The 27,241-nt window shown below is 40.7% G+C and overlaps 1 protein-coding gene across 1 annotated transcript in view; it reads right to left on the bottom strand.

Moving 5' to 3' along the window:
* Positions 1-19,586: 19,586 nt before the first annotated feature.
* LOC140467040 (semaphorin-3E-like) overlaps positions 19,587-27,241 on the bottom strand; it is a 313,608-nt gene continuing 305,953 nt past the window's right edge. The window contains exon 17 of the mRNA XM_072563104.1: positions 19,587-20,446. Within this exon, the coding sequence (XP_072419205.1) occupies positions 19,988-20,446 (459 nt within the window). The 3' untranslated portion in view covers positions 19,587-19,987. The remainder of the gene's footprint in view (positions 20,447-27,241) is intronic.

Raw genomic sequence — 27,241 nt, 5'->3', positions numbered from 1 at the left:
TTTCTATCCCTCATGGACTGAAATTGTCTCTGGAAGCCAAACCATGTTTTATGGACCAGCTCATAATCATCAGCCACTTCAGCTGCTAACCTTGCTGTTTTAACTCTCTGCTCTTCCACATGAGTTCACATTACTTCCTCGCTGAGGTTACCTTCAACCTTTATCTCCAGCCTTTTAAGCTGACTTTCCTTTTCAAGCGTCAGTTTCTGAAGTTCAAAAGCTCTCTTGGTTTTTTTTTCTCTTCTGCTGCTCTCTTTTTCTCCCTGTTCTGCTTCTCTCTCTTTTTCCCTTTCCTGCTTTTAAGTGTAACTCAAATTGTTTCATTTCTGCTGCCATTTCCTTATCTCTCACGTCTAACTCAACCTTCTTCATTTGCAATTGAATTCTTGCCATCGCTATACATTCTGATGGTTTCTCCAGTAAGTTTAAATGCTGAGCTACTGCTGTAATTATCTCTCCTTTCCTCACAGAAGCAGGCAGGCCCAATCCCAGTTTCTCTGCTAATTCCTGCAGCTTGGTCTTATTCACCTTTTACAAACCTTCCAAAGTCACTGCATCCACATCCAGAAAACTCTTGGCGACTGAAAGAGCCATTACTATCCTAAGCTTTGTCTCCCCAACCAAACCAACACCTGAAATAAAGACACGAGCACCAACCACTCACTGTTTAAAATCCCGCAAAGATCCCCCAATCTGTTATGGACTAGGCCAGACCACTCAAAACATTCTTGAGCAGGCAACCCAGACCATAACTTTGCAATTTATTTTGGTCAGTTTACATTGAGAATTACCCAGAGTAAGATAGCTCAGTTGACTACTAGGTTTAAAGCAGACAGAAATTTATTCATAATATTACACAAAGAACAAAATAAAGAACCCCTATAGAACACAGTCTATCCAAACTAGACTTAATTATGCTGTTCTGAATATACACAACAGTCCCAATAAGTAAACCCCCTTAAAACACAATTTTAAAATAAGGAACATATATGTACAGGTTGAAATCAGAAGGGCAGAAGGAGAGAGAGAGTTTCCACACAGCTCACTGTTGAACTTCCAACTAGTTCTGGACTGAACTGCTCAGCTAGAGAGCTGACCACTTCCCTTTCATTATACAAGTCACTTCTAAAACATGACCACTTTGGCCTAAAGTCTCATCTGTTTACATATAAACAAAAAGCCTCTCAAAATCTTTTTCACCTTCTTACAAAACTAGTCTAATTGGAGCCTGGCCTGTTTATGACCTCTCTGAAAAAAATCAAGGACGCAGTATCCTTGAGAAAAGCAACAGCATTTAGGTAAAAGGGACCGGGTTTGTGACAATGGGAAGCGTTGTCCTTACTACCTGCATCACAAATGAACTTGATTATCAAATGGTGGAAAACATACAGTATCTAGCAAATGCAAGAAATGCATCTAAAAAAGATGTCACAATTCTGAATTTTAACACACTCTTGGACTCTGTTCACTGCCAAGGGTGAAATTCCATTTCAAAACTTTCAAAATTCAACTCTGCAAAAGTTACATGTTGTGTGTTTCACTTCTCAATTTGATTGTATAGATAATAGAACATTGATCCTCGCTGCAATCATCAATGTCACAACCAAAATAAACCTCGTGACTCTTGCATAACTAATTCTTAGTTACTATTTACTAGTAATTACTTGTGTTTCAAACATGAAGGAATCTGTGATCTGGGGACGGGGCAATGAAGCACAGTTGAGATAGAAAGGCAGTAACTCACACAAAGACTCATGTGATAGGAAACAGATCCCAGAGGGTCCCAGGAACAGTAATAAATGCTAACACCACTCTGACTGTGCTACAAATAGGAAGCAGCACTGTCAATCAGGCTGACCTCTGGACAGGGAACCCCTCATCAATAAAAGATGTATTTTGAATGGGTAAAATTCCATAGAATAAGGGAAGATCCAGCAGCTCATCGCCATCTTCTGAAAGACAACTAGGGATGGGCAGTACATGCTGGAACAGCCAGCAGCACCCACATTCCGTGAATAAGTAATAATTACTGCATTAGACAGAGAAAACATTGTGCCCTCCAAGTTTTTGAAGACCTGTCTTAATCATGTTTTATATGGCTCCATGTCAGAATTTAGTTGTTAACACTGCTGCCTCACAGCGCCAGGGACCTGGGTTCGATTCCTGCCTCAGGTGACTGACTGTGTGGAGCTTGCACATTCTCCCCGTGTCTGCGTGGGTTTCCTCCGGGTGCTCCAGTTTCCTCCCACACTCCAAAGATGTGCAGGTTAGGGTGAATTGGCCATGCTAAATTGCCCATAATGTTAGTTGCCTTAGTCAGGGCTAAATATAGGGTAGGGGAATGGGTCTGGGTGGGTTACTCTTTGGAGGGTTGGTGTGGACTTGTTGGGCCAAATGGCCTGTTTCCATACTGTAGGCAATCTAAAAAAAACAAAAAAAAGTTTGACAGTGCTGTGGTGAATTGTGTTTGGTCATTTGCAACATGAAAGGTGCTATATAAATGCAAGTTGCTGCAAGTGCATACCAATCAAACATATGCTAGGGTCGAGAGTATGGTGCTGGAAAGACATAGCAGGTCAGGCAGCAACCAAGGTTCAGGAGAATTGATGTTTCGAGCATAAGGCCTTCATTAGGAATATGCCCGAAAAAGTCGACTCTCCTGCTCCTTGGATGTTGCCTGATCGGCTGCGCTTTTATAGCAACACACTCTCGACTCTGATCTCCAGCATCTGCAGTCCTCAATTTCTCCCAAACATATGCCAGGATCATATCTTTGGAGGCGAAGAGAAGTCTGTAATGAACAATGCTGAAAGACTTTGTTAACTTTGTGGTAGCTGGGATTACAGCTAATTAAAGAGATCACTCAGCACAATGAAGCCTCATCCACCAAAAACCTTGTCTCTGATGATTACAGAGCACATCAGGAGCATCCTAACTCAGTGTTTCAGATGTTCTAATGAGACACTGCAACACAATCTGGTGTGCAGGCATGAGGGGCTGAATCAGCTCCTTTGACATTGTAATAATTCTGTGATTCTATGAATGCCCACAGCTATCAGGGTTCCCTGTCATCTACTGAAGATACATAGTTTCATTCTGCAATTTATTGCAGCATGACAAAAGGTGGACAGAAATCTGAATCCAACTGAATGGGAGAAACAGCAAAGAAAAAGCCACCAAAGTATCCAGCTAGTGCATGGACCATATTAACAGATGGGAAACATCGCAAAAACGTGTCCAAGTTACTGAATTTCTCATTAGAATCACCCTCTACAAAAACAAACTGTCACACAAATCTGCTCATTTTCTGTCACTTTTGCAGAAAAATTCAATTTGTTTGTTGCTTGAGGAGCACTGTTGCTCAATTATCATTTACAACTACAAGTAAGTACTCAGCCCAATGCTGCAATCAAATTATATATATTCATTTAATCAACTGCATGTTTTCAGAATATTATCAGCTTAACTGGTGACAATGATTCCTTTTGTGCTATGTTTTAGCATGAATTTTCCTGTTGAATAATGGTGAGATTATCTTTAAACAGAGAGAAACCTCTGGCCTCCATAAATATGCAGTTAAATACAAAAATTCTAGGATATACTATCAGAGAGAATCACTTGCTCCTGCACAGATTGCAGTGGTATACACGTTTCTGCTAGGCACAACACTAAATTCACCATGAGATTGTCCCTAAGAATTCTTGTTCTCTCTAAAAACAGTAGGAAACATTAATGATGCATTCAACAGTTATAGAGTCAAAGAGATGTACAGCAAGGAAACAGACTCTTCAGTCCAACTTGTCCATGCTGACCAGATATCCTAACCCAAACTAGTCCCACCTGCCAGCACCCGGCCCATATCCCTTCAAACCCTTCCTGTTCATATCCCATCCAGATGCCTTTTAAATGTTGTAATTGTACCAGCCTCCACAATTGTGCCATTTCCTCTGGCAGCTTATTCCACACACATACCACCCTCTGCGTGAAAAGATTGCCCCTTAGGACCCTTTTATATCATTCCCCTCTTACCCTAAAACTATACCCTCTAGTTCTGGACTCACCCAACTCAGGGAAAAGACTTTGCCTATTTATCCTATCCATGCCCCTCATGATTTTATGAACCTCTATAAGGTCACCCCTCAGACTCTGACACTCCGGGGAAAACAACTCCAGTCTATTCGGCCTCTCCTTATAGTTCAAATCCTCCAACCCTGGCAACATCCTTGTAAATCTTTTCTGAACCCTTTCAAGTTTCACAACATCCTTCTGGTAGGAAGGAGACAAGAATTGCATGTAATATTCTAAAAGTGGCCCCATCAACGTCCTGTACAGCCACAACATGGCCTCCCAACTCCTACACTCAATGCTCTGACCTATAAAGGAAAGCATACCAAATGCCATCTTCACTATCCTATCTACCTGTGACTCGATTTTCAAGGAGATATGAACCTGCATTCCAAGATCACTTTGTTCATCAACACTCCCTGGGACCTTACCATTAAGTGTATACATCCTACTAAGACTTGCTTTCCCAAAGTGCCGCACCTTGCATTTATCTGAAGTAAACTCCATCTGCCACTTCTCAGCCGATTGGCCCATCTGGTCCAGATCCTGTTGTAATCTGAGGTAACCCTCTTCGCTGTCCACTACACCTCCAATTTTGGTGTCATCTGCAAACTTACTAACTGTACCTCTTAAGCTCACGTCCAAATCATTTATGTAAATGATGAAAAGTAGAGGACCCAGCACTGATCCTTGTGGCACTCCGCTGGTCACAGGCCTCCAGTCTGAAAAAACAACTCTCCACCACAACCCTCTGTCTTCTACCTTTGAGCTAGTTCTGTCTCCAAATGGTTAGTTCTCTCTGTATTCCATGGGATCTAATCTTGCTAATCAGTGGGGAACATTTCAAACGCCTTACTGAAGTCCACATAGATCACATCAACTACTCTGCCCTCATCAATCATCTTTGTTACTTTTCAAAAAACTTAATCAAGTTTGTGAGACATGATTTCCTATGCACAAAGCCATGTTGACGATCCCTAATTAGTCCTTGCCTTTCCAAATACATGCATATTCTATCCCTCAGGATTCCCTCCAACAACCTGCCCACCACCGACATCAGGCACACCAGTCTATCGTTCCCTGGCTTGTCCTTACCACCTTTCTTAAATAGTGGCACCACGTTTGCCAACCTCCAGTCTTCCGGCACCTCACCTGTGACTATCGATGATACAAATATCTCAGCAAGGGGCCCAGCAATCACTTCCTTAGCAATCCACAAATTTTTAGGGTACACCTAATCAGGTCCTGGGGATTTATTCACTTTCATGTGTTTCAAGACTTCCAGGACTTCCTCCTCTGTAATATGAACATTTTTCAAGATGTCACCATCTATTTCCCCACGTTCTATATCTCCTACGTCCTCCTCCACAGTAAACAATGTTGCAAAATACTCATTTAGTATCTCCCCATCTCCTGTGGCTCTACACAAAGGCCACCTTGCTGATCTTTGAGGGGCCCTATTCAGTCCCTCATTACCCTTTTGTCCTTAATATATTTGTAAGAACCCTTCGGATTCTCCTTAACTCTATTTGTCAAAGCTATTTCATGTCCCCTTTTTGCCCTCCTGATTTCCCTCTTAAGTATACACCTATTGCCTTTCTACTCTTCTAAGGATTCACTCGATCTTTCCTGTCCACACTTGACATATGCTTCCTTCTTTTTGTTAACCAAACCCTCAATTTCTCTGGTCATCCAGCATTCCCTATAACTACCAGCCTTTCATTTCACCTAAACAGAAATATGCTATCTCTGGACTCTCGTCATCTCATTTCTGTGCTTTTGAGTTAAGTGTGGTTTTGATTTTCTAATAACGATTTTCTGTCTGAAGAACCTCTCTGGCCTTGAAAATTTAATTTTGTACGTGTAAGCTGTCATTCAGTCAGAAAAAAATTCACATAGCAGATTTTAAAAGAAATATTGAAATGAAGAATACTTCCAAACTTTTTCCTTGATCTCATTTCTATTTTACAATTCTTATTTTGTCCCCTGTACATAGTTTTTGAAGTAATTTATGTTTCCAGTTGTTCATTTCCTGGCTTCAGCCTACTTGGCTCAATGAAGAATCTTCAACCTAGTTTTATTGAAACAGACTTCTATTGTCTGCTCTTTCAGCCCACAGTTCCCCCGTGGAGGATGCACTGAGACAGAGACAGATTCCCCTCTGACAAACCTACGGATGGTCTCTGGGCTGTTGTATACACAGTGAACAGTGATTTCCAGTGAGAACAGTGAGAACAGAATTCAGGCTATTGTACAAAATGGTTTCATTGCCTGCGAGAGAGATGTTAGATTTCCCAGCTTGTTTATTAATACATTGTGCAAAATAATCAGCTGGTGCTTTCCGAGCTGAATCTGCTGTCACTTCTATTGAGACCTTCAATAATCCAGATTCTGGGCTGCCTTGAGAAATAACTTCTTCAGCATATCTATAAATCTCTGTGATTTTGTTTTGTTATTTGTTCCCAGGATATTGCATTGCTTGCCAAGTCTACATTAGTTGCCCAGAGAGCAGTCAACCATCTTGCTGTTGGTCTGTAGACTAGACCAGGTAAGAATGGCAGATTACCCCAATCCAGACAAGTGGGGAGTATTCCATTAGTGATCCAGGGTTTTAATAACAATCAACATTAGATAAACTTTTCATTCCATATTTTTATTGAATTCAAATTTCACTGTGCTGCATGGTAGGATTCACCCTGAGTCCTGGATGACTAGCCCAGTGATGTTGCTATTATATTGATGCCTCCTCAGAATTGTGAGCTGTATGGTGGGAGAGTCTCTTACCTTAAAGTTGACTCCATGCAGTCTTCTGGAGCATTGAAAGTAGATGAGACACAATTTTAAACAAAACAATTGCAAAACTACATTTTGCGTATTCATAAGAAATGCACCCTATAGTTTACATCAACAAGAACTAGCAGACAGCTGATAACCAATCATCACAAGACAGAATCTAGCCACATCCATCATTAACCTCCTGGGGGTTACCAATGACTAGGAACTGAACAGATCCAGCCACATCAATACTGCAAGGCTGAGGATTGTATGGTGAAAACCTCAACTCCTGCCTCCCAAAAGCCTGTCTATCAACTACATGGAGTGTGATGAAATATTTTTCATTTCCTTGGATAGGTTTGGCTCCAAAGACACTCAAAGGTTGAACATTCCTTTTTATTTATTCACCCGCGGGTCATGGCGTTCACTGACTGGCCAACGTTTATTGCCTGTACCTAGTTACCCTTCAGAAGCTGGTGGCGATCTGCCTCATGAACTGCTGCAGTCCATATGTTGTACGTAGACCCACAATGCCCTGAGGGAGGGATTTCCAACAACAAGCTTCAGCAATATATTTCCAAGTCAGGACAGGGACATGAGAGGGAATTTAAAGGTGGTAGTATTCCCATATTTCTGCTTTCCTTCTAAATGAAATTGTTGTGGGTTTGGAATGTGCTGTCTGAGGATCTTTGATGAATTTCTCTAGATAGTATACACTGCTGATAATGAGCATTAGTGACGGAGGGAATGGATATTTGTGATATGGTGCTAATCAAGTGGGCTTTGCCTCCCCATGCCATCTCTTATATTTACCTCAGAGAACTCTCTGCCCTGTGTCATGTGACAGCCACCTGCCAGTTCCCTGTCCGGTCCTGCACTTCTTCCTGCAGTGTCCATCTGGGGCCTGTGTTATCACAAGGGGCACTGCTCACTGTCCAACTTGCTCAGGCTCCCTTCTCTGTTAACTAGGAAATGCTTCGGATATGCAGATCCCAATGTGCTCACTTTCTCATGTTTCCCTTTTAGCTATTTTAAATCTCTTGTGGGATGTGGGTGCCACTGGCTGGGCCCAGCATTTATTGCATGTCCCTAATTGCCCATTGAGAAAATGGTGGTGAGCTGTCTTCTTGAACCTCTGCAGTCCACCTGCTGTGGGTTGACCCACAATGCTCTTAGGGAGGGAATAACAGAATTCTGACCAAGCGACAATGACGGAACGGCAATATCATTTCAAATCATGTGACTTCATTGATCCTGCAAAACAGGGGGATATTTTAAATTTGGGTAAAGTGCTATATGAAAGTATGATTTGACTGTACCTTCTAAAAATATACAGTGTGGAAAGAGGCCATTTAGCTCAACAAGTCTGCACTGACCCTCCAAACAGCACCCACTGAGACCCACCCCACTGCTGTAACCCCAGATAGGGATTATTTTATTTTACCATGGCTGACCTATCTAACCCGCACATCTTGGAAGTGTGGGAGGAAACCAGAGCACCCAAAGGAAATCCATGCAGACAGGGGGAGAATGTACAAACTCCACACAGACAGACCCTAAGGCTGGATTTGAAAATTCTGAGGAAGAGTCACTCAACACGAAACGTTAGCTCTGATTTCGCTCCAGTGATGCTGCCAGACCTGCTGAGCTTTTCTAGCAATTTCTGTTTTCATTGCTGGAACTGAACCTGGGTCCCTGGTGCTGTCAGGCAGCAATGCTAACCATTGTGCTGCCACCCAATGATTCAAAAGGATGCTCCTGAATAATTTTTCATAATTTCGCTGCATGTTCCAGAGAAAATATGAAATGTCAGAGCCTATTCTGAAAAAGATTACAATTACATAAACATTGCAGATTTTACCAGAACTTCCATATTAATCTCTACCTATAACCATAGGATATAGCGCTTTGAATTCAATGTCCATAATGGATTAATCTGCAAAATTCTTGAATTTCTATCTTCCAGAAAAGAAGGAAACAGTCTCAATTCTTAAAATTCCTATCTGATACAATAAATCAAAGTACAAAGTTTGGTGCAATCAGAAGATACATTCAAACCAAGATAAAGAATCCAGCTGAGAAACAGCTATGAAAAAGTAATTAATTTGCTGAGTTCTATTTGTTCTCAGCTGGGAGCCAGAAGAGAAAGTATATAATCTCCAGATTATCTCCTTTGATAGGCTAAATTCATAGAAATGCATTCCAAGTGAAGGCTTCAATTTGTTTCCGTTCATTTTTGCTGTTTGACTTTTAGGATTTAAATATGTTTCCTTTAATTTTCTTGATTATGATTCACTGAATGTTGTGTATAAATGAATGAGGCAATTTTTAGCATTGTAGATAAAACTCTTTCCATTTTAAGTAATTGAATTATATGTGAATGTTCTGCTTTGTTATTTTAAACATATCTTTCTGTAGAATGTGTTGAAATAAATTACATATTGTCAATTTTCATAACTTGAAGTTAAACGACAGATTCCACCTTCCACTATCTTGATGAGTGTTCGTTTAGCTAATCATTCCAAATGGAGAAAGATGTCTCGATCAATACGTAGCAGAACGTTTTATTTATGAGAAGCAAATGTGCATACAGAGAATTTTAATGTCATGTTGTTTTGGGAGACTTATCTTTTGAGATCAATGATTAGCTCACTGAGCCTCAGCATTTCCTAAATATGACAGGTACTGCCTGATTGTCTGATTATCAGGATGTGAGGAACTAAATCCCACAGGGCTCTGGCTGGGCCTTGACATTTTACAGTTAGAAAAATGATTTAGATGAAGGAAATGAGGGTATGCTAGTTACAACTACACTCATACCAAGGAAATGTATGTTGTGAAGAAGGCATAAGTAAGTTGCAGATGGCTATGGATAGGTTGAGTGAGTGAACAAAAATATGGCAATTGGAATATAATGTTAAGCATAAAATGTTAAGTTGTTCACTTTAGCAGAATAAAAAAGACAAAGTATTACTTAAATGAAGAACAACTACAGAATTCCAAGATGCAGATGGATGCAGGTGTTCTATTGTACAAGAAGATTAGTATGCAGATACAGAATGCAATCATGAAGGCTATGAATGTTATCCTGTCGTACGAGAGGAATTGTAAGTAAAAGTAAGAATTTTATGATTATACTGTACAGGGAACTAGTGAGTCAACTTCTCAAATGCTGTGGTGTAGATTTGGCTTCCTTATTTAATGAAGGCTGTAAATGCATTGGAGGAGGCTCAGAGAAGGTTTACCAGATTGAAAGCTGGAATGTCTTATGATGGTTGGCTTGGACAGACCAGACTTGTTTCCACTACAGCTTCTAAGAGTCGGGGTGCTTGAATCATCTTGACAAGGTGGATGGCCAAAAGGATATTTTCTCTTGTAAAAGTCCATCAGTCCAGAACCAAGAGGCACTCTTCTAAAATTAATGATCAGCATTTTGTGATAGAGATGAGGAGAAACATCTTCTCTCAACTGGTTCTCCAACTATGGAACTCTTTGCTTCAGAAGGTGGTAGAAATGCAGTCATTGAATAAGTTTGAGTATTTCTGATACAAAAGGAGATTAACTCTTTTAGACAGAGAAATCAGATTATTGGGGTAGACAGCAATGTGGAATGACTAACACAAACAGATCAGCCATGATTTTATTGAATGGTCAAGGAGGTTTGAAGAGCTGAATGGTCTCTTCTGCTTTATGTGTTACATATTTTCATGGTTATAATGAGAGTGTTGCTTAGATTGGAAATGAATTCCTCTATTCACTGTCTATGACAAGCATATACAGAAAAAGGAACAGGTAATGACAGGTCCCTGAATGAGGAAGGTCCCTTGTTTGGTGCCTTGACTGGATTTGTCTTTCCTTTGTCTTTCAACTTTTCCATTTCATTTGCTATTCTCCATGACTCTGGCTGATCACCTTCTCTGGTTTCCTCCAAATGCTCATTCCTTTTCTAATTCAGTTGCTTGAAGGTATCTCATTCCTTTGTCTCCTTTTTCTCCTCAGCATCTCCATCACCATCGCTCACTTGACTAAAATATCTCGACACCTTCACAACAGGTGACTGGACCTTTCAGTCTCTCACATACTTACTTTGATGCTCCCATAATCTTCACTGACCCCTTGCTGATGTTCTCCTGTTTCATTATTCCCAACATCTAGTTCAGCATCCATGTTTTCTTTCTCTCTCCTTGATGTTGCATAAGTTTCTACACTGTATAATGTGTTGTTTCTTGTAGATTCCCCCTTCATATTTCACTGATACTTTTCTATTCACAAAACACCCAACTGCCACTCTTCCAATTGCTCCAATCAGTACTAACATGATGCTTAATTTCCATTTCTCTACCTCCCTCTTCTGCCATCACTGATTCCAGGAACTTGAAGTTCTCATTTTTCCCAGTTCTTTGCTCTGATCCTCTTATCTAGACTCAAAATTACTTTCACTTGGGGCTTTCTATATTGGATACAATGGGACTTTGGTCAACTGATCTTAACACCAGTTTCCTGCTGCTTTATTGTAATTGCCCAGGTCGAGGCATTCATGTCCTTATCGTTCACATGACGCAGCTCAACCTCACCTGCAGACATTGTCATCCAGGATACTTCACTTACTCAGTTGGAGCATCATGACAATAAGGAAGATGGTGGGGCTCAGTGTCCATGCTTGGTGCCATCTAACTTTGGTTTTGAAACTTTCTGACTTCTGTACACAGCTTGTTGCTTTTGTCTGGTGCTTCTGGTACATGTTGTTACAGCCATAGTTACTTTTCAAGGGCTGCGTAACTCCTACCATATCTCCAGACTTCTTCTTTAGTTCCCAGTCAAAACCATTCTCCAGATAAATTAATATAGTCTTCATGTTGCATTGGTCTTCCTAAAACTTTTGCATCACTTAAAACAAAAAGGCCATTAATAGTGCTTCATCCAGCAATTCATCCAAACTGACCCTCTTGGATATCCAGTATTTTTCTCAGAATCTGGTCCAAGGTTTTCTCCCAAACCTTGAAGGTTTAAGATAGCAGTTTAATTTCTCAGTAGTTTTGCAATCTTGAATGACATATTTTTCTAAGAATATTGGGACCAAAGTGTACATACATTGGGATTTTCTTCATTATGATAACACTATCAATTGGCTTGTTCATTACCTGGAATCCATATTCAGCTAAGCAAATCCACACTTCCTCCACTGTCTTATTTAGTCTTATCATTTTCTGTTTTTCATTCCAACAGCATTGTCTGATTTTTTCCATGATGTGGAGATGCCAATGTCAGACTGGGGTGTACAAAGTTAAAAAACACACAACACCAGGTTATATAGTCCAACAGGTTTATTTGGAAGCACTAGCTTTTGGAGCACTGCTCTTTTGTCAGGTAGCTAGTGCTCCAAAAGCTTGTACTTCCAGATTGATGCCATTTGTCAGTTTGATTTGCAGAAGCTTCTTTTGTCTTTGTTTTCAGGTGCACATGGATAGCAGTGAGTTGAGGGGTATGTAGATTAAGTTACTATATTTTACATTAAGATTAAATCTAGGCACAACATCGTAGGCCAAAGGGCCAGTTCTGCGCTGTATTTTTCTATGTTCTATGTTTTCTTCTTTCATAAACCAGTTAGGGTACCAGTTCCCCCTCACTTTGACTTCATCTTCTTTCATCAAAGTTATTGTTTACGTATGAATTCTGTGATTCTATAATTTACGATCTTGATCTCATATTGTTTTCTCATTGAAAAATATTTGTAGCAGCTACAGAAATAGTTCTTGCTTTCAAATTAGGAATTCAGCCAGTGCACAGTGCACTATCTGAGCAGCAATTCCTTCATCAGTTCCAGTCTTCTTTCAGTCTTTGATGAAGGGAATAAATGCTCTGCAGAGACACAAAAAAAGCAACTAAACAACTGCAGATGCGAGAAATCAGAAACAAAATCAGAAACTGCTGCACAAACTCAGCAGGTCTGGCAGCATCTTGTAGAGTGAAAGCAGACAGAATGATTTGGGTCCAGTGACCCTTCCTCAGAATGGGTGCTCTGCAGTTTCCTAATGATTCACCCATCTCTTCAACATAACAAGTAAATGAAAACATCAGTGCAGTTTCAGAGAAGTTGAGATTTACCAGCCTTTATGGGAGCTTCTGTATTTAATAGTATTTAACTAACTCTCTTCCAAAGAAGATGTGAATATAATAAAATGATGTCTAGTCAAGAGGAAGTGATTCCTTCTCAATGAGCATCCACCTAAGGGTCTTCATCCTGGTGTACACCAGCCACCTGTCCTTCAGTAAACTATGAACTTTGGGAAATTGTTCGTCATCCCAAACTTTTCGTATCAGTTGCTGAAAATATGGTCCCAAGTCAACCTTCACACCACCACTCTTACAGCATTCTGAATGGGCTGGACAAGGAGAATGGGAAGATGTTTTTGAGTAGAGATTGTGTGGCCTGGAAATATTTGTATTAAATGAAATAGTTAGGGTTAAATGTTTCAGTCAATAATATTAAGAAAGTATTTTCAATCTTCAAAACTGGAAATATACTTGGATTATATACTTGAATATAAATATTTTTAAATAGAATGCAAATCCATGCTTTCATGTGAAAGCTTTAAGTTAGTCCCACTCCATAAAACTCAGTCTGACTATTCGCACTGCAAATGTATACAACCAGTTCGCACCTAATTAAGCCTTCATTGATATATCCATCAAAGGTTCCCTTGTTTCTGGAAGTCTCAGGCATCCCATCAGACCATATTAGAAGTTCACATGGAATGGGGTGGGGGTGGAGCAAAGTGAGAGAATTTGATGAAAATTTCAAGAAGCCTCTGAGATAAGTTCTAATATATCTGTGACCACACTAGTCATCTGTTAGTGTATTTGCTTTAAGGTTTTGGCAAGAGCTGTTCTTGGAGCTGCCTGCTTCTGGCTTATCATGTTCATAAAGACCATTTGAGTAAGCCTGAGCACATGTGAAAAACACACTCTCTGTAAGACTACTCCAGGTTCAAGCTGTTCGCTGTATGAAATGAAATAACATTGTATCTGAAAGGGACTGAAACTTCCATCACATCTTCCCTAACCACACAAAGTGTTTCTTCAGGAACACTATTTTGCCAAAGTAACACTGCTGGCTCTGACAGAGAGAGAGAGAAGAACATTGCTCAGCTCAGACGGGGAAAAAAAATCTGAAAACCCGGGCACATTGCACAAATGGCTGAAGAATCAGGGACCACCACACTATCTTCCTGAAATGTTGGGACTAGGCTGGTGAAGAGTGTACAATCCTTTCCTAGGAGGGCCCAGAGAAATAACCCAAACCCTTCATGCCTTCAAAATCTAAGGAAAATCTTCTCTTTCTTGGAAGGGAGAACTGTGAACCGTTTCAGGGTTTTTTAATATGGCAGCACTAGAGCAAAGGGAGCATACATTTGATCAAACTCTGAGAAGCTGAGACATTTCCTGTCAGGACATAAGCCATTTCTCAGTTTCCATAAGAACCATAAAACATAGGAGTGGAAGTAAGGCCATTTGGCCCATCAAGTCCACTCCGCCATTCAATCATGGCTGATGGGCATTTCAATTCCACTTACTTGCACACTCCTCCTATCCCTTAATTCCTTGTGAAATTAAGAATTTATCAATCTCTGCCTTGAAGACATTTAATGTTCCGGCCTTCATTGTGCTCCATGGGAATTCCACAGGCCCACCACTCTCTGACTGATGAAATGTCTCCTCATTTTCATTCTAAATTGACCCCCTCTAATTCTAAGGCTGTGCCCACATGTCCTAGTCTCCCTGCTTAACAGAAACAACTTCCCAGCGTCCACCCTTTCTAAGCCATGCATTATCTTGTAAATTTCTATTAGATCTCCTCTCAACCTTCTAAACTCTAATGAATACAATTCCAGGATCCTCAGCCGTTCATCGTAATGTTAGGCCGACCATTCCAGGGATCATCCGTGTGAATCTCCACTGGACATGCTCCAGTGCCAGTGTGTCCTTCCTGAGGTGTGGGCCCCAAAATTGGGCACAGTATTCTAAATGGGGCCTAACTAGAGCTTTATAAATTCTCAGTAGCTCCTCACTGCTTTTACATTCTGACCCCCTTGAAATATATGACAACATTACATTCGCTTTCTTAATCACGGACTCAACCTGCAAGTCAAACCCTTTAGAGAATCCTGGACTAGCACTCCCAGATCCCTTTGTACTTTGGCTTTATCAATTCTCTCACCATTTATGCAATAGTCCATGCTTGTATTCTTCTTTCCAAAGTGCAAAACCTAACATTGAATTTCATCAGCCATTTCTTGGACCATTCTCCTAAACTGTCAAAATCTTTCTGCAGCCTCCCCACCTCCTCAGAACTACCTGCTGTTCACCTAACTTTGTATCAACGGCAAACTTCACCAGATTGCCTCCAGTCTCTTCATCCAGATCATTAATATAGAAAGTGAACAGTTGGATTTCATAAGTTGGCAAAGGACAGTGGGAATTGTCACCCAGTCAACTTGGACTGAAGGTCCTTGGTCCTAGTGAGGTTGAGGGATCTCTTCATTGCTGAAGAGCAAACATCATTGAAGTTGAACTCATCATTTAGCCAGAAACCACCTTGATAATATGGAGTGTCTTGTACAAATGTAGAAGGGCTATTGCAAACATTGCCATCTGTCTTGGTTTGATTCCTCAAGACATAAATAAATAGGCTCCTTCATAACATTAGGTGAAATTGTGGCCTTAAACCAATCTGGAACTGAAAGGTTGATGCCTGTAAGAGTGGGGACTATGAACTTTGATGATCAAACTGATGCAGTGTACAACCATTTTAAATTAACAAGCGAAGCAATAACATAGATCCCAAGTCCAAACACAAATTAGTATAATAATTTTTGACTTAAAGGAACTGATGTAAAATTCTGAGTCATTGAAAAGAGAATAATCTCTGCCCTTAACTGAGGCAATGAAACTGATCAAGGGCTCCTCTCTCTGCTGAAAGTGACAGAAATGTTCAGAATGAGGATAACATGACTAAATTTGGCTATAAGTCCCTGACACTGTAAAGGTTCACATTAAACATAGACACGTTGCTTTCACGAAATGCACCACCAGCAAATACTCACCATCACCAGGAGAAGATGCAAGAAACATAGAGGCCATTTGGCCCTGCTCCACCATTCAATGTGATGTCAGCTGATCCTCGATCTCAAAGCCATTTTTCCCCCTTTCACCCAGACCCTTCATGCTTTCAAAATCTAAAGAAAATCTTCTCTTTCTTAGAAGGGGAAACTCTGAATGGTTTCTGGGCTGTTTTGTAATATGGTTGAATATGCCTGTAACTATTATTGTTTTGCACTCTCCAGTTTGTCGTGATGTGTCATTTCTGATACAATGACATTATTCATGAACATAAAGCCTACATGTTGATTATATACATATTATATATATATATATATATATATATATACACACACACTTCATAGATAATTCATTAGACGCATGGCTAATTAGTACAAGTAACCCACTCGACAAGTTGATTGTAAGATGGTAATATGGTGTACTAATGTGGGTGTATTATATTTTCCAATTCAATGGAATAAGCAGCATGAGTCATTTATTCATGTTTGTTGAAATGATCTGGAGGATGAAGCACAATGCACCAAGGGGCTCCCAGGGATGATTTTTTGAATGCATCTGCCTGCTCAGTCAAACCACTTGTGTTTATTCAGGAGTTTCTTATTAAATCATTATTCACCGATGAATACTCTGTTCTTACCATACATTTACGGATTTAATTTAATACAAATAAATCTCTGGAACCAACTGACTACTACATCAAGCTAAGCTCACATCATTCCAAAGTTGCTGCAATTCGTTTCTGTTCCTACTTGTGATGAGAGTATTGAACCTTCACCTTTACTCAGACAAAAGAAAAATATAAGATATTGTTGTGGTTCTGTTGTTCGCCGAGCTGGGAATTTACATAGAACATAGAACATAGAAGAATACAGCGCAGTACAGGCCCTTCGGCCCTCGATGTTGCGCCGATCCAAGCCCACCTAACCTACACTAACCCACTATCCTCCATATACCTATCCAATGCCCGCTTAAATGCCCATAAAGAGGGAGAGTCCACCACTGCTACTGGCAGGGCATTCCATGAACTTACGACTCGCTGAGTGAAGAACCTACCCCTAACATCAGTCCTATATCTACCCCCCCTTAATTTAAAGCTATGCCCCCTTGTAATAGCTGACTGCATACGTGGAAAAAGGTTCTCACTGTCAACCCTATCTAACCCCCTAATCATCTTGTACACCTCTATCAAGTCACTCCTAAACCTTCTTTTCTCCAATGAAAACAACCCCAAGTGCCTCAGCCTTTCCTCATAGGATCTTCCTACCATACCAGGCAACATCCTGGTAAACTTCCTCTGCACCTGTTCCAGTGCCTCCACATCCTTCCTATAGTATGGCGACCAGAACTGCACACAATATTCCAGATGCGGCCGCACCAGAGTCTTATACAACTGCAGCATGACCTCAGGACTCCGGAACTCAATTCCTTTACCAATAAAAGCCAGTACGCCATATGCCTTCTTCACTGCACTATTTACCTGGGTGGCAACTTTCAGAGATCTGTGTACATGGACACCAAGATCCCTCTGCTCTTCCACACTACCAAGTATCCGACCATTAGCCCAGTACCCCATCTTTTTGTTGCTCTTACCAAAGTGAATCACCTCACACTTAGCTACATTGAACTCCATTTGCCACCTTTCTGCCCAGCTCTGCAGCTTATCTATATCCCGCTGTAACCTGCCACATCCTTCCTCACTGTCTACAACTCCTCTGATTTGTCTTGCAAACGTTTCATCCCCTGTCTAGGTGACATCCTCAGTGCTTGGGACCCTCCTGTGAAGCGCTTCTGTGCTGTTTCCTCCGGCATTTATAGTGGCCTGTCTCTGCCGCTTCCGGTTGTCAGTTCGAGCTGTCCGCTGTAGTGGCCGGTATATTGGGTCCAGGTTGATGTGTTTGTTGATGGCACTCATCCACAGATTCTAATCAACAAACACATCGACCTGGACCCAATATACCGGCCACTACAGCGGACAGCTCGAACTGACAACCGGAAGCGGCAGAGACAGGCCACTATAAATGCCGGAGGAAACAGCACAGAAGCGCTTCACAGGAGGGTCCCAAGCACTGAGGATGTCACCTAGACAGGGGACGAAACGTCTGCAACACAAATTCCCAGCTTGGCGAACAGAACCACAACAACGAGCACCCGAGCTACAAATCTTCTCCCAAACTTTGAATATAAGATATTCTTAGGGAGTCTGGTCAGCTCAGTACTAACGTTAAAACTGAATCAAGTGCAGGGATCAGCAATGATACTCTGATCAGTCATTATACTTGCAGTATGCTCTAAAATCCTAAATTGTACTGAAGCAAGTTTTTCATAATTTTAAAGATCTCTGAGACGTCTGTTTTTAGTCTTTTATGTTCTGAAGCCCATTGGAGTTGCCCTGATAGTTTTATCTCTTTAGTCCTGGGCTGCTTTTATTCTTCGAGATGTTGAAAGTCATGCATGTGGAGTATGCTCTCAATCTAAAGGTCCTGCAAAAGCTTGAAAAAACTTCAGCTTTCGAACTTTACTCCTTCAGAAATTGGTGAATGCACTGCAACAGGTATTTAATATGTGTATTAACATATGTATATAATATAAAAGTCACTTGTTAAAATATCACAACATTTTGGAGAAACAAAATCACAGGAAGTTGGGATAATAATGGGACAGTGGGATTTGGGTATGTAATTAGCACGTGAACAGGAGTCACAGTGTAGAGGTAAATGCAGGCTGGGGAGAAAAAGGCAGTTAAAATCCTTATGGGTCAGGATTAAGATTTTTATTTCTTCTTGGTTTACAGAAGTAATAGGGAGTATAATTTGAATGTTTGAGATTTATGGACTAGTCATGTGATAAATAGAGAGTCTTTTAGCAATTGTTTACATAGACACCGGCAAAATAGGCAAACTCACAGCTGAGGTTATTTAATACAAATTCATAAGAATTGATACACCCTGCAGTTAAAAAAAACATTTCACATGTCCTACATTTGCTCGTAACTCTCAAATCAATTTCAAATATCTGAACTTTCAAAAATCTAAAGGACATGGTCTTCATTGTAATCTCACTTTAACAAGATATTTTCCTGTCTCTCTTATAAATGGCCCTAGTTGTGTTTTTTAAAAAAAGGAAGAATGTAAAGCGTTGAGATTTTACTGAAAAGGAATGAAGTGACAAACTATCATCTTTCCCCAGCTGATTTTATAAATGATTCTAAGTTTCAACAGGTATTATGCAATTAAAGTACGATTATTTTTGGATGTCAGCATTGACAACTGGCAATCTGTATTATGGTAATTAGCTTTTAATCATCAAATAAAGCTGCAGGGTTAATGGAAGGTCAAAACCTTTTTCACTTGCTTTTCATTCTAATTGAACATGTTTAAATGTTGAATGATACTAATGTTTGCATCAAAATCTGTATTCAGTTTGGTATCTTAGTTAACAAAGTGCTACTTTTTGTGAAATTAATTTCTGAAAACTTTTGTTGCCACAGAAAACCCAAAGTATTGTGAATCATTTTCATTATGATGCTTCCACAAGCTAGTGATCTCATGGATTTCAATGACATTTATGTCAACAATCAAACAAACACTTGCCATATTGTCACAGAGATAATTTAATGATTCTACTCAGACAATCTATCCACAGGTTTAATTAAAGAAAAACCTTAAACAATTGGGGAATGAACAATAACAGCATCATGGAAAAGATAACTATGCAAACTACTCAGGGTTAATTGAAATGCTGTGGAATTATATACAACAGTGGTCATGAATTTTAAGAAGTATATTAATCCTTAAAGCACACAGTTCTTGTAACATCACAGAATGTTACCAACAACAGTGACACACACACTCACCTTTGTGCACATGGACTAAATGAAAGCTTAATATTCAAGTCCAATTATGTCAAATAGGTACCTGTTGTGCATCTTGTAGACTGGAGATACGTTTGTTAAAACATTTCTTTGTCATTTTAATCACAATTGTATTTTTTTTAATAAAAAGAGACTCCGATGTTTCTGTTTCTCCTTTCATGTATCTAAGGCATGCCTTGGTGCTCGACGATGTTCTGTCTGACTGCGAGTTTTCACTTTTCTCTCCTGTATGCTGCTGTACTTCCATTTGCTGCCTGCCACTTTGCTTTTCTTTCTCTTCTTTTCAATGCACCACACTTTCTGGCAGTACTCCTCCACCCTCTGGAAGTTATTGTAACCTATTAGCTGGAGAAATTCCTTGTACCATGGCCTGCTTCCCTGATGGCTCCCAGATTGCACTGTGCATGGTATTTTGTGAGGTCTCTCCTCTCCTTCAGTCTTGTGAAACATACTGTCTATTTGCTCCTCTACCAAAACATCCAGTTTGATTTTTGTCACTATCTGAGTGAAGCCGTGTTCTCTTGCCTTGCAGATGTATGTTCCAGCATCCATTCTGTGAAGTTTGAGGAAGAGCAATCCCAGCTCAGTTTTAATCACCCGATCGTCGGTTTTGATCTATAAGAGGATGATAACAAGAAAGTCCTGGAACTAGAGTTTTGCCTGGTCCCTGTTGATAATGTTTATATTTCTGTACATTTCTACTCTGTTACCAAACTGAGGGAAACAAACAGATTCTATATTGAGATACCAGAAATGTTTCTTTCTGTCTCTCTGTCTAATTTACATGCTCACAGTGAGTTTAATAACATGCAGATTGCAATACCTGACAACGGAATGTTCAATATCAGCCATCAACTCCTTTATTTAAATACTGGAAAAGGAATGTAATGCAAATATGCTCAGTTTCAGTACATTAATAATTAGTAGATCTAAACTGAAGTACTATCATAAGGTTTTTTGATGATTTTATATGGTTTACATGTTCTCAGCAAGTATATGAACTCAAATGATTCTTGACAGAAAGGGAAACGTTGGAGTGCTACGACTTTATTTTTAGACCTTGAGGCAGGGAGCACTCAATATCTGAATCAGTGTACTGATGCTGGTCACTCAGAGAACTCAGAATTTAGCACGGTGAGCACATGGTTCAATGATAGCCTCTCCATCTTAAAGGAATACTGCAATTGTTACAGAGAAGCTGCCTCTGCCTCTCTGTGGACAAAGTGTAACAGGGAGGCATTAATGGAGGAGCAGAAAATGTGAGGTTTTACTGGTGTGGAGCTGGAGGCATTAGTTCAGGGTGGGAACAGGGAGATAAGTAATGTTCCTGCAGCACTGCAGAGGGTGACTTTTCAGCAAAAGCAGACAGTCAGTACTCATGGCTGGTGGTGTGTGGAATGTAAAATATTATACTGAGACAGTCAGTATTTTCATCTACATCAGGACTGAAGCTTCCATTAAAGAAAGAATTGCATGACTTTATTGTCCTGTTCTGAAAAATCTTCATCTTTCCATGCCTCCCTTTGACCAACCACAGCTTCATGACTCCATTCCTCCCCCTGACCAACCACAGCTTCATGACTCCATTCCTCCCCCTGACCAACCACAATCAGTTATTGGTTTATGAATAAGTCAAAAGTCAGTGAAGTACAGTGCATCAGGTTACAGTCCTTTTGTAAGAACGTTTCAGTTCCAGAATTCAGCCTAGTTTTTCATGAACATGATAAAAATATAATAAGCAATACTTAAAATGTATACAATATTACCATCAGTTAACAATGAGATTGCAAGAATGCATTATTTAAAAGGGAGAGAGATTGCAGGACTCTGAGGTATGAGGGATCTGGGTTTCCTGGTACATAAATCACAGAACCTTCAAGTGTAGGTGCAGCTGTGATTGAGAAGGCAAATAAAGTGCAGTTGTTTATTATAAAGGGAATGGGATATAAAAGTTAGGATGACTTGCTACAGTTGCTGAAAGAAATGGCAGAAATTATAATAGATGTGTTCGTGATAATTTTCCAAAATTCCCTAGATTGAAGGACAGCGAATGTCACACTGCTGTTTAAAAAAAAGGGTATAGGCAGAAGGCAGGTAACTATAGGCCAGTTCCTCTCTAGTAACATCTCTAGTTGAGAAAATACTGGAGGCTATCATTAAAGAAGAAATAGTGAGACATCTGGATGGAAAGTGTTCCATCAGGCAGGCACAGTGTGGATTCAGGAAGAGATGGTCGTGTTTGACAAACTAACTGGAATTGTTTGAGAATGTAACAGCTGCAGTGGGTGGAGGGGAACAGGTGGATATAGTATATTTGGATTTCCAGAAGGTGTTCGAGAAGGTGCCGCATAAAAGATTCATCCATAAGGTAAGAATGCATGGAGTTGTGAGGAAGATACTAGCATGGATAGACAGCTGGTTAACCAATAGAAAGAAGATAGTTGGAATAAATGGGTGTTTTTCTGGTTGGAGATCAGTGGTGAGTGGGGTGCCGCAGGGTTCGGTGTTGGGACCACAACTGTTCACGATATATATAAATGATTTGGAAGAGGCAACTGAGTGAAATGTATCCAAGTTTGTTGATGACACTAAATTGAGTGGAAAACAAATTGTGCAAAGGATGTGGAGAGTCTGCAGAGAGATTTACATAGGTTAAGTCAGTGGGCAATGCTCTGACACAGAATACAATGTTGGTAAATGTGAGATTATCCACTTTGGAAGTAAATATAGTAGGTCAGAATATTATTTAAATGGTGAAAGATTACAGCATGCTGTTGTGCAGAGGGACTTACATGAATTGTTAATAGTTGATTTGCAGGTGCAACAGGTAATCAGGAAGGCAAATGGAATATTGGCTTTCATTGCTAAAGGGATTGAATTTAAGAGCAGGGAGGTTCTGCTGCAATTGTACAAGGTGTTGGTGAGGCCGCACCTGGAGTATTGCGTGCAGTTCTGGTCTCCTGACTTAAAGAAAGATATACTGGCTTTGAAGGCAGAGCAGAGGTGGTTTACCAGGTTGATGGATTCCTGACATGAGGGGGTTACCCTATGAGGAGAGGTTGAGCTGCCTGGGACTGTACTCAGTAGAATTTAAAAGAATGAGAGGGGATCTTATAAAATTATGAAAGAGATAGATAAGACAGAGGCAGACAAGTGGTTTCTGCTGGTGAGTGAGACTATGACGAGGGGAAATGGCCTCAAGATTAGGGAGAGTAGATTTCGGACAGAGTTGAGGAGGAACTGCTTTTCCCAGACAGTAGTGAATCGATAGAATTCAAGGAAGCAGCAGATGCAGCTTTATTAAATATATTCAAGACACAGTTGGATGGGTTTTTGCATGGCAGGGAAATTAAGGGTTATGGGGAGCTGAGGTGATGGACAGATCAGCCATGATCTTAATGGAGGAGCAAGCTTGACAAGTCAAATGGCCTACTTCTGCCTCTATTATTATGAAAGTTGCACAGAGCATTACTGAGACCACATCTGGATTACTGTGTACAGTTATGGTCTCCTTATTTAAGAAAAAAATATAAAAAATTAGAAACAATTCAAGGTTCACACAATTGATCCCTGGGGTGAGGGAGCGATCTTATGAGTAAAGATTGTACAGGGAGCTCCTGTATCCACTAGGATTGATAGGAATGAGAGGTGACCTAATTTAGACATACAAGATCCTGAGGGGACTTGTAAGAGTGGATCGGTAATGACTGTAATGAGATCAGCCAGGCGAACCTCAGAGAACATTAATTCCTTGACTGGGGCTGTTAATCTGGTCCAATCAGGGAGCCCTGGCTGACAGATATAAACAGGAGGGTTTTTTTTCTTTTTTTTTCTTCTTTTTTTTTCCTTCCCCCACACTACCGCCTAACTGCGGTAGTGCTTATTTTTCCCCAGCATCCATGGTGTGTGTGTGCAGGTGTGAGACACAGTGAGACACACAAAGTGCACAGAAAAGAAAAGAAAAATAAATAAACAGGAGGGTCAGACATCTTGCTCACGCTGAGACAGTTGGATCAATATCAAGGACTCTCCCCATGTAAATAAAGGATGGCTTGGTGATGGGATATCAGCAGATCCTGAAAGGATGTTTCTCTGTGGGATGGATTAGAATGACGATACGCACCTTCAAAATAAAGGTATTTCATTTAAGATAGAGATAGGAAGATTATTTTCTCTCAGAGGGTCATGAGTCTGTGGAACCCTCCCAAAGAGGAGTAGATGAGTTTTCACTGAATATTTTGAAGTCAGAAGTGAATAGATTCCAGACTAAAATGGGAGTGAAAGGTTACCAGGAGTTACCAAAAAGTCTCTGTCTATCCACTGTATCTATGCCTCTATGAAGGATCTGATATTACAATCAGAGGTGGCCGACATTTCCGCCACCTCCAAAAAGACCCCACCACCAGGGATATATTTCCCTCCCCACCCCTTTCTGCCTTCCGCAAAGACCGTTCCCTCCGTGACTACCTGGTCAGGTCCACACCCCCCTACGACCCACCCTCCCATTCTGGCACTTTCCCCTGCCACCGCAGGAACTGTAAAACCTACGCCCACACCTCCTCCCTCACCTCTATCCAAGGCCCTAAAGGAGCCTTCCACATCCATCAAAGTTTCACCTGCACATCCACCAATATCATTTATTGTATCCGTTGCTCCCGATGTGGTCTCCTCTATATTGGGGAGACTGGGCGCCTCCTAGCAGAGCACTTTAGGGAACATCTGAGACACCCGCACCAATCAACCAAACCGCCCCGTGGCCCAACATTTCAACTCCCCCTCCCACTCTGCCGAGGACATGGAGGTCCTGGGCCTCCTTCACCGCCGCTCCCTCACCACCCGACGCCTGGAGGAAGAACGCCTCATCTTCCGCCTCGGAACACTTCAACCCCAGGGCATCAATGTGGACTTCAACAGCTTCCTCATTTCCCCTTCCCCCACCTCATCCTAGTTTCAAACTTGCAGCTCAGTTACTGTCTCCTTGACTTGTCCTACCTGCCTATCTTCTTTTCCACCTATCCACTCCACCCTCTCCTCCTTGACCTATCACCTTCATTTCCTCCCCCACTCACCCATTGTACTCTATGCTACTCTCTCCCCATCCCCACCCTCCTCTAGCTTATCTCTCCATGCTTCAGGCTCACTGCCTTTATTCCTGATGAAGGGCTTTTGCCCGAAACGTTGATTTCGCTGCTCGTTGGATGCTGCCTGAACTGCTGTGCTCTTCCAGCACCACTAATCCCGTATTTGATTTTCAGCATCTGCAGTCATTGTTTTTACCCACTTCTATATCCAGACAGACAGATTTCCCTGTATCCCATGCTCCTTACTTTTGAATAAGCCTACCATGGGGAACCTTACTTGCTACATTCATATAGCAAAATATTATAACATCAGATCCTCCATTAAAGAAACTAATCAACTGTCCCATTGATGAGACCACACCAAAGAGCTCCTCAATATTGAATATTTACAATAACCAGCAAATGAAAAGCTAAAACTAAAATGCAAATAATGCAAGTTCAGACATTGAATTGTAGAGTCGACTTTTTAAAGAAACTTGGCCGGACTTTGTTTTTATGTCTATGATCTTTCATTTCAAAATGACATGTTAATATACAATCTATTTATAGGTTAGTATTATAATCAAACATGCTTAACAAACTATGACTTCATTTATTAAAATGTGATGTCAGAGACACGGGATTGTACTGAAAGATATTTTTGATATAAATGCCCAGGCACCCAAACATAAGGACAAAAATTAAGCCAACTATAAATAATAAAAGTCTTGGAAATAATCACATCAATATCAGTATGAACCAAAACCAAAGTAATATAAGGGCCTGACAGCATCACGAACTGTCCAGCTCAGAGCAGTCAATGGTACCAGCAAACTTTGATGGAGTGAGAAATTGACTTTGAGGAATAAACAAACTATTTCATGGGAAAACAGAAAGAAATAGAGTCTGATCTGAAGGCGACTGAAAGTTTATTAACTGAGATTTTGTGTATTTGTTTGTGTTCAAGATGAATGAAAGTTTGCAGCAGATACATGGTGCTGGGTTATATATTCACTTTAACAATGAATCAACGTGTTTAATGATGTTATTAACTCAGACTGGAAAAGCTTGCAAAATAATCTTTAGAGAAAAAGCATAGGCTTACATCAACCACATATACCTTCAAGGTGCAAAAACTTCAAAAAGTCAAACATGGCTGACAAGTCAAGTTCAGGATTGAGAGAGATTGGGACAAAAGGCCAAGGAAGTTGCCAGAAGCAGCAATAATTCTGAAGTTTGGGAGGGTTTTTTTGCATACTACACAGGAGGAACAAGAAATTGATAAAAGGAAAAAGAATAGAAAATAGATGCAATTTGTAAAAAACCATAAAAATGGACTGTAAAGGCTTTGAAAAAGGAAATATTTGGCTAAAGCAAATGTAGGTCAGGAGAAGTTATAATGGGGAATAGAGAAATGGCAAGGGAACTAAATGATTATTTTGTTTATTTTCAGATTCCAGAAATTTCCCAGAACTAGAGAAGCTAAGTGGTGTGGGAGAATGGAGAGTTTGGGAAATTAGCATCAATATGAAGATTGTACTAGAAGAGTTAATAAGGCTGAAATTGGGGTGGCACGATGGCTCAGTGATTAGCACTGCTGCCTCAGAGCACCAGGGATGCAAGTTTGATTCTAAACTTGGGCAACTGTCTGTGTGGAGTTTGCACATTCTCCCAGTGACTGCGTGGGCTTCCTTTCACAGTTCAAAGATGTGTAGTTTAGGTGGATTGGCCATGCTAAATTCCCCCTAGTGTCCAGGGATGTGCAGGCTGGGTGGGTTAGGTAGGGATAAGGTAGGTTGGGTGGGATGCTCTTCAGAGGGTCGGTGTAGAATAATGGGCCCAATGACCTGCTTCTACACTGTAGGGATTTTATGAAATTGATAAATAACCAGGACCTGATGATCAATATCTCATTGATTAAAGAAGCTGGCTAAAGAGAAATTTGATGTTATGGTATTTAGGGTGGCACGGTGGTACAGTGGTTAGCACTGCTGCCTCACAGCGCCAGAGACCCAGGTTCAATTCCCGCCTCAGGCGACTGACTGTGTGGAGTTTGCACGTTCTCCCCGTGTCTGTGTGGGTTTCCTCCAGGTGCTCTGGTTTCCTCCCACAGTCCAGAAATGTGCAGGTTAGGCGAGTTGGCCATGCTACATTGCCCGTATGTTAGGTGAAGGAGTAAATGTAGGAGAATGGGTCTGGGTGGGTTTTGCTTCAGCGGGTCGGTGTGGACTTTTTGGGCCAAAGGGCCTGTTTCCACACTAAGTAATCTAATCTAATCTTCAAAAACTCTATAGATTGTAGAATGATTTCTAGAGATTATAAGGTAGCAAATGCTTCCCAACTACTTAAG

The sequence above is a fragment of the Chiloscyllium punctatum genome, chromosome 44 (genome assembly GCF_047496795.1).
Source record: "Chiloscyllium punctatum isolate Juve2018m chromosome 44, sChiPun1.3, whole genome shotgun sequence".
Lineage (NCBI taxonomy): Eukaryota > Metazoa > Chordata > Chondrichthyes > Orectolobiformes > Hemiscylliidae > Chiloscyllium > Chiloscyllium punctatum.
This window is presented reverse-complemented; position numbering and strand designations above follow the sequence as displayed.